The sequence below is a fragment of the Oncorhynchus masou genome, chromosome 1 (genome assembly GCF_036934945.1).
Source record: "Oncorhynchus masou masou isolate Uvic2021 chromosome 1, UVic_Omas_1.1, whole genome shotgun sequence".
In the NCBI taxonomy this organism is placed as follows: domain Eukaryota; kingdom Metazoa; phylum Chordata; class Actinopteri; order Salmoniformes; family Salmonidae; genus Oncorhynchus; species Oncorhynchus masou.
This window is the reverse complement of record NC_088212.1, coordinates 22653493-22662013: the sequence shown is the minus strand read 5'-3', so window position 1 is coordinate 22662013 and position 8521 is coordinate 22653493. Positions and strand designations below refer to the sequence as shown.

The 8521-nt window shown below is 42.9% G+C and overlaps 1 protein-coding gene across 3 annotated transcripts; it reads left to right on the top strand.

The window, feature by feature from the left end:
* Positions 1-305: 305 nt before the first annotated feature.
* LOC135539405 (phosphatidylinositol polyphosphate 5-phosphatase type IV-like) lies at positions 306-6647 on the top strand. Of its 3 annotated transcripts, none has more exons than XM_064965295.1 (11): positions 306-442; positions 1095-1942; positions 2882-3005; positions 3143-3240; positions 3326-3450; positions 3660-3779; positions 4117-4224; positions 4390-4551; positions 4710-4825; positions 4947-5083; positions 5271-6647. In XM_064965295.1, exons 2-11 carry the CDS (start codon positions 1110-1112, stop codon positions 5401-5403), a joined length of 1956 nt encoding a protein of 651 aa, XP_064821367.1. In that variant the 5' UTR covers positions 306-442; positions 1095-1109; the 3' UTR covers positions 5404-6647. The 3 variants fall into 3 exon arrangements, with proteins under 3 accessions (XP_064821367.1, XP_064821361.1, XP_064821352.1); XM_064965289.1 differs by having other exon boundaries at positions 1055-1942; XM_064965280.1 differs by having other exon boundaries at positions 306-1942.
* The last annotated feature ends 1874 nt before the right edge of the window (positions 6648-8521 follow it).

Below are 8521 nucleotides of genomic sequence, written 5' to 3'. Positions count from 1 at the left end.
TTACTAATACTGTAGGGAGGTACATAGACGATACATTACACACGTTGTTTTGTATTCAGAATGTTCAAACTAAAACATGTTGAGCTTATCACAAGCTCTCAAAATCCAAGGCTTATACTCACTCTAACCCACTATTGTAACTCCACACCTTGAAACCACCCCAAAATAGCTCACTAAACTAACGGGTATGCCTATGTTATTAGCCTTATTATTACCATAACCATCACTACTGCATTTGTAGTAGGGGGCGCTACACGTACAATGCAAGCAGCATGTGTTTTATAAGTAACAAAAACTGTTGTCAAGCGTTACTAAGGAAGTGGAAAGTTTGCTTAGCGTTCGGAGCTAACCAGCTAAGCTAAAAATAGCTAGCCAGCTACCTCAATAACGATGTATTCTCACAATCCTGCAATGGACGAAACTTGATTTTGCTTTCCCCCAGGTATCTAACGACGATAATCATTTGATTAAATGAAGCGTCATGTCTAATGCATTTGTCTTTCCCAGACTGCCAGGTTCCTAGCTAACTAGCGTTCTGTTGTCATAGATTAGCTAGCACACAGCTAACATTAGTTACGTTTCTCAAGCTAGACTGGACGCATAGTAAACATTAGCTAGCTATCTCTACTATCAGAACCCATAACTAGGAGCATAACATGTTAACGATGATGTAGCTATCTAGTTAGCTAGCCGTAAAAGTGATCAGCTAACGTTAGCTTAGCTAGCTAGTAAATTTAGCACCCAGTTAAGGTTAACTAGCTGCCAACAGAGCTGCCACTTTCAGGCAGTGATTTAGCTAGCTAGCTACCGATAATGAGTCAACCATATGTGCAGTTTACTAGCTAACGTTAGCTAACTAGTTAGTTAATCAAATGAATCGTGACTAATGATGTAATACCGATCTTAACGTTATACCTTGTGTGAGATCAGTAACAGGGCAACATATGGAGCTAATGTGAAGTACAAGTTAAGGAATAGAATTGAGCAATCAAACATAATTATAAATATTATCAATCACTTCTCAATAATAGTAGCTAAAGTAATCGTTTTCTAGATTATCTCCTTCTAATCAAATGGAGTCCCCATGCACCTAGAAGGTGCAGCCTACTATGAGGATGACTGAGAATGGGGAGGATAGCAGCCCCTCTCAGCCCGTTGTTGGAGTGTTACCTGGTGGAGCTCCTGGTGGGAAGGATCCAGGAGAAGTAAGTGGTGACAATACAGAGGACAACAAAACCACAAAGCTCCTCAACAACACCATGAAAATCACTCAGGATTTACGAGACCAAAGCAGCAAGACCAGTCCCTACCAGCCCCGACCACCCCTGCTGCCAAAGCCCCCTGTACTGTCAAAGGAAGGGAACAGTGGTTCGGTGGAGGAGAAGGTGAGAAGCAGGAGACTGAAGAACAGCCAGGAGAGTCTGACCGACCCAGCTGAGACCGGTTCCTCCACAGAATCTCTTAAGGAGGACTCAACAGTTACAGGTGTGTTCACCTTGAGCGGTGCTGCCACCTTGAGGAACGGACAGGGCTCTGTCGTGGGACCCCAATCGGCTCCATCAGGGTCCCCCGTCTTCAGAGCCAGGGGCCAGAGCCTTTCAGAGTACGAGCGGGGGCCCCACGACCACCACAGTGACCCTGCAGAGCAGCGGGTGAGGTCCTCCAAGGTACGCCTCTCTCCCTTACAGCCCTCGGGTCCATTTCCTGCTCTGGAGCAGAGCTTGGCTTCCGCATCCTTAAGAACAGCTAATCGGATTGACAGGGATTGTGTGGATTATGGCATTGTGCCTGGGAGGGCTGGGCCGGAGAGGCTGCAACTGCACAGGAACCTGAGCGACAGCCGGCTTCTGGATAACATGGTGTCGGACAACATCTCTGTCAACTCCATGAAGTCCACCTTCAGCGTGTTGAACCCCATCAGACCCAGGGACGTCAGGAACAGGTATTTCCACAATACTTGAATTCAGGATATCCTCTCCAGATTACTGACCAGATACCTACTGCAGGAGCCTTCTCTACCAGTATTGGATCATTGACTCATACTGGTATCAGAGTGTTATTAGAAGTCTTGATGGCTTTGATGCTGTATTAGATCAACACATTCTGGATCTAAATACAATGTATATAGTATCCTTTGAATGTTTGATGCACCTCTAAAATGAAGATAGCCAGGCTTCGGTGATATTCCATTGTATTGAATGCACTACCTGTGATGTGGCACATGACATCCCATGATAAGAATTGATGTGGGCCTTGAGTTAAATATGCCTGTATTCTGCATGAAATACAGACCGGCATTTGAGCTATTGTAACCTACTGTGAACAGTCTCACAGTCGCCATCAGCTTTGAATCGTAACCAAGAAGACTATGCTGTAGGCTAAGGCTAATTATTACCATGGCACATCTGCAGTTAGAGCATAAGCATTGATGTGTGCTCTAGCAACACTGGTATCAGCTATACTTTAATGAAGGCCTCAGAGGCTTATGCTATGTAAGTGCTCATTCAGACAGAGGAAAGTGTAAAGGGAATCAGCATAGCTTTTGCCACCATTCAGGGAGCAAAGATGGGTGTCAGTACGCTACACGCCTCATGCCTCAGCAAGGAGCTGTTAAAGGAATCAGGGGATTTATCTGAAAAGTTTCAGTGCGCTATCCGATATGGAAGAAGCCTATGTTTTGAAATGTGATTCAGCGCCAATAATACGCAGCCTTCTTTAAATTGTGTGTGTGTGTGTGCATGGTACTGACATTTTATAATGTAGTCTACCAGACATTTTAAATGGGTTTGGTTCAAAGTAGCCAATAATATTTCCAAACAGGAAAAAACTATCTATACCTCCCGTTATTAGCCTAAGTGTTAATTTTCTCATTGTGTTGCAGGAGTTTTTTGGAGGGCAGTGTGCTGGGTAGTGGTGCCCTGCTGGGGGCTGAGGAGCTGGACCGCTACTTCCCAGAGAGGAGAGTTGGCATCTACATAGCCACATGGAACATGCAGGGAGAAAAGGTGGGGCCGCTCCTATTGTTTAACATTAGGCCTATAGCCTGAACATATGTTTCTACACATTCTACACTCACTCTTTGATAACGTGTGTCCTGGTATTCTGTTATGAAGGAAAATGACCGCTTCCGTATCCTTTTCAGGGACTTCCAAACAACCTAGACGATCTGTTGCTCCCGACGGACTCTGAATTTGCTCAAGACTTTTACATCATCGGAGTCCAGGAGGGATGTCCAGACCGGTATGAGATGACTGTGTATGAGTGCATAAAGAATGATATCAATGAAGTCTTCAGTACTCTATGCTGATGTGTGTCTGTGTCACAGGAGGGAATGGGAGATCCGTCTTCAGGAGACTCTGGGGCCGTACTACGTCATGCTCTACGCAGCCTTCCACGGGGTTCTCTACCTCACTGTGTTCGTCAGGAGGGACCTCATTTGGTTCTGCTCAGGTCTGTCCCAAATGGCTCCTGACATTTTCAGAAGAAAAAGAATCAGTCCTTTACCATCAACAAATCTCAGAATGTTGTCTCTTATTGAAATGTTGTAAGAGAGGCAACGTTATAAGGTGATCTCTGGCAACCCACTGCATATCTTGTGTACAGTACATTATGTGATTTGGTCCCACTCTATATGCTGTAATTATCGAATCTCCTAACAGAAGTGGAGCATGCCACGGTCACAACACGCATCATGTCTCAGATCAAAACCAAAGGAGCTGTGGGGATCGGCTTCACTTTCTTTGGCACTTCCTTCCTCTTCATCACCTCCCATTTTACCTGTGAGTGACATGTTGTTCATGAAGTGATGTCAATACATGACGTGGATGTAAACAAGAAGTGGAAAGCCTTTGGATACACCCCTACTAACTAGGGGTGTATTCATTATGCCAATGTTTAGTCTGTTGCAAAACGTTTTGCAACAGAACCCGTTTACTCCAAATGGAAAATGTTTTGCAACTAAAACAAGTTTTTATTGTACAAATTCTGGTAGGTCCCTCCCAGTTTCATTCTGTTTGCTTTGTTTACTTCTGTTTGGTTTTTAAAATATAAACGGTTTCCATTGCAAGACGTAATGAATACACCCTGGGTAATTTAATACATGTCCTTGTTTCCTAGCTGGAGATTCCAAAGTGTACGAGAGGATTCTGGACTACAACAAAATCATTGAAGCACTTGCTCTTCCTAATGGTCTTCCAGACACCAACCCTTACCGCTCCACATCCTGTAAGTACTCCTAAAGACAATAGTTGTTCATTGCAGTACTGCTGTTACATCTAGAAGAGCATGCTTATTGTGTGATGAGAAATGATGGTATTTCCTTTATGCAACAAGTACTGAATAAAAACACCAGTGTAAATGTACTTATCATTTCTGTTTCATATCTTTCAGCGGATGTGACAACACGGTTTGATGAGGTTTTCTGGTTTGGGGACTTTAACTTCCGTCTGAGTAAAGATCGTGTGGGGGTAGAGGCCATTCTAAACCAGAACCCGGGTGTGGACATGAGCCCTCTGCTCCACCATGACCAACTCTCCAAGGAAATGAAGGATGGTACGTCTACATGGAACAAAACCATATGAACACGGAGAACCGGACAGGCAAATATTACATGTATTAGATTGTGAATGATATCTCAAAATGTATTGTTACTACGCTCACTGTGACAGATATTTCAAAATATAATACAAATGTATTATGCTCTGTTCTAGGTTCCATCTTTAAAGGCTTCCAAGAAGCACCAATTCACTTCTTCCCCACCTACAAATATGATGTCGGCTGTGACATGTACGACACCACCTCCAAGCAGAGAATTCCCTCGTACACAGTTAGTGTCAGCATCAGTCATACCCTGTACCATTCGTTCAAGCAAGCCTCTTTTTTTATGATTGTTTGTTTTAAACACACAAAATAACATTTATATTTCACTGTTCCTCTGTGTGCTATAGGACAGAATACTGTTCAGGAACAGGCAGGTGGATGACATCAAAGTGATAAAGTACACCAGCTGTTCAACGATAAAGACGTCAGACCACCGGCCTGTCATCGCCATGTTCCAGGTCAAACTGCGTCCCGGGAGAGACAAGTAAGTCCCACCCCTTCCTCTCAGCTGTTGCAGGGGCAAGCTGTTTTACTCCTCTCATGTACACTGTAGTACAAATAGTAGTAGTAATAGGCGTCCAAAAGTGAAGTCAATGAAAATCTGAGTTTAACTAGAACAGTTTGTTAATCCTGACTTGTATTTGTTGTTCTCTGTCTGGTGTGTTTCCCAGTATTCCTCTGGGAGCAGGCCAGTTTGACAGGAGTCTGTACCTGGAAGGCATCAGGAGGAGGATCACCAGAGAGCTGAAGAAGAGCGAAGCCATAAAGAACCAGGGCAGCAGCACCATCTGCTCAATCTCCTGAACCTGGACCGGACTTGACCGGTCCTCCCTCCAGAATCACTCTGGCCCAGTCGTGAGGGACAAAAGGGAACCAGTCTTTGGTTGCCACTTCCAGTCCAGTCTGTGTGGGTCATGGAAGTCACTGAAACTGATCTGTGAGCACCCCCTACTGAGAGCTGTTGGAACTGTCACTCATGGTTATGGGGGGCTGAGGTTGTAGCTGTGGGGCTGTTCTTGAGGGTAGGGACCTTGAATTAATGACAGATACCAGCCTGCAGACTCAGCAGTTAACTGGTCTATTTATACAGCCCTTCCACAAACAAGACTGAGCTGAGGAACGTGCCATTGAAGATTACCTTTTAGACAGTCAGTCACATCTCCATCTGTGCGCTTGCTGGCTGAAGCGAATGCTTTATGTAAACTGTACTTTAAAGAAAAAAGTCTAATTGTTTTATTTAACAAGCCAGGTTGATATGGACTATGTAATGTCACCTTTTTTTACTTGGTGTAACAGTATTCAAAGGCCTTGTAAATGCATTTTCAACAAACAGCTCTTACAGATGTTTAATAGTATACATCACTTTCGGTTGATATACCAAAGCTCAATTCACTCCAAAACTTTTGTGTTTTTCATGGAAAAACGAACCCATGTGATTTCACAGAAATTGGTTTGTTATTCATATCAACTTTATAGGAAATGTCAGTTATTTTGGTGTTGCTTGATGCAAATGCATTCCCTACAAGTACGGTACTTATTGAAATAACTTAAGACATGGTCTTTTCTGGCATTGTATAATACCAGATGTATGAATAATATATTTCAAATATTTAACTTATTTACATATTGTATAATATCTCACATAATAGATACAGAATCATCTTTTGCAATGGTGATGTTGATCGTGTTGGAGGGGTTTGTTAGACCGTACTCTGGTTCATTGCCTTAATGTCACCTTTCTTGACTAAATGAAATACACTGTCATGTAACTTATTCAAAAATTACTTTCCATACTGTATTGTGCTAACGAAGGGAAGATAATTCATTTTGTTCTTGCATGAAGATCAATGTAATGGTGTAATGGTGAATCATGAGTTGTCATTGTGCTCATGGCAAGTGCCTGTGATCTTGTTTGTGATTTCCTCAGGACTCCATATCTGTGCATCTTTTATAACACATGCTTTGTGATGTAACATCACATAAAAAAAAAATGGTATATTTGTTATTGTTTTTTAAATTTTTTAAATAAAAGTATCCTTTGTCATCTGAAACAACACCTCTTTGCTGATCCTCAACACTGGGGCCCCACAAGGCTCGGCCCCCTCCTGTACTCCCTGTTGACTCATGACTGCATGGCCAAGCATGCCTCCAACTCAATCATCAAGTTTGCAGATGACACAACAGTAGTAGGCTTGATTACCAACAATGATGAGACAGCCTACAGGGAGGAGGTGAGGGCTCGGAGTGTGGTGCCAGGAAAATAACCTCTCACTCAACGTCAACAAAACTGAGGAGACGATTGTGGACTTCAGGAAACAGCAGAGGGAACACCCCACTATCCACATCGACGGGACCGCAGTGGAGAAGGTGGAAAGCTTCAAGTTTCTCAGCGTACACATCACTGACAAACTGAAATGGTCCACCCACACAGACAGTGTGGTGAAGCACTGCCAACAACGGCAAAGCTCTCCAGAGGGTGGTGCGGTCTGCCCAACACATTACCGGGGGCAAACTTCCTGCCCTTCTGGACACCTACAGCACCCAATGCCATAGGAAGGCCAGAAAGATCATCAAGGACATCAACCACCCGAGCCACTGCCTGTTCACCCCGCTATCATCCAGAATGCGAGGTCAGTACAGGTGCATCAAAGCTGGGACCGAGAGACTGAAAAACAGCTTCTATCTCAAGGCTATCAGACTGTTAAACAGCCATCACTAGCACATTAGAGGCAGCTGCCTATAGACATAGATTAGCCACTTTAATAATGTTCCGTATCCAGCATTTTATCTAATGGGTGGCATCTATAAGTCTAAATATTCCTGTTACATTGCACAAACTTCAATGTTATGTCATAATTGCATAACATTCTGGCAAATTTGTTTGCAACGAGCCAGGCGGCCCAAACTGTTGCATATACCCTGACTGCGTGCAATGAACACAAGAGAAGTGACACAATTTCCCTAGTTTAATATTGCCTGCTAACCTAGATTTCTATTAACTAAATATGCAGGTTTAAAAAATATATACTTCTCTGTATTGATTTTAAGAAAGGCATTGATGTTTATGGTTAGGTACATTCGTGCAACGATCGTGCTTTTTTTTCGCAAATGCGCTTTTGTTAAATCATCCCGGTATGGCGAAGAACGAGCCAAGCGGCACAAACTGCTGCATTAAACCCTGACTCTGTTGCACAGAACGCAAGAGAAGTGACAATTTCCCTCGATAAAAAAATCCATGTTAGCAGGCAATATTACATAAATATGTATGTTTAAAAATATATACTTGTGTATTGATTTTACGAAAGGCGTTGATGTTTATGGTTAGGTACACATTGGTGCAACGACGGTGCTTTTTTCGCGAATGCGCTTGTTAAATCACCCGTTTAGTAGGCTATGATTCAATGATAAATTAACAGGCACCGCATCGATTATATGAAATCAGGACAAGCTAGATAAACTATCATAAACCATGTGTAGTTAACTAGTGATTGTTTATTTTATAAAAGATAGTCCTTGCTGCACTCTCATAACAGGTAGTCAGCCTGCCACGCAGTCTCCTCGTGGAGTGCAATGTAATCGGTACCGATTGATTCGAATACGGGCCATATCGATTAATCGGTCGACCTCTATACTATGCCACTATATGTTAGTCCAATACCGCTCGGACATACGCATTTATGTTCTTAATCCATTCCTTACTTAGATTTAAGTGTATTTGGGGTATATGTTGGGAAACTGGTAGATATGACTTCACTGTCAGAGCTAGAAGCACAAGCATTTCGCACCACCTGCAGTAACATCTGCTAAACACTTGTATGTGACCAATAACATTTGATTTTAAGTGGACATTGAATATCCCTCAAAGACAGTGTATCAACTTCAGAACTTAAATCTTTGGCAGTCCAGACATAAGACTTAAATA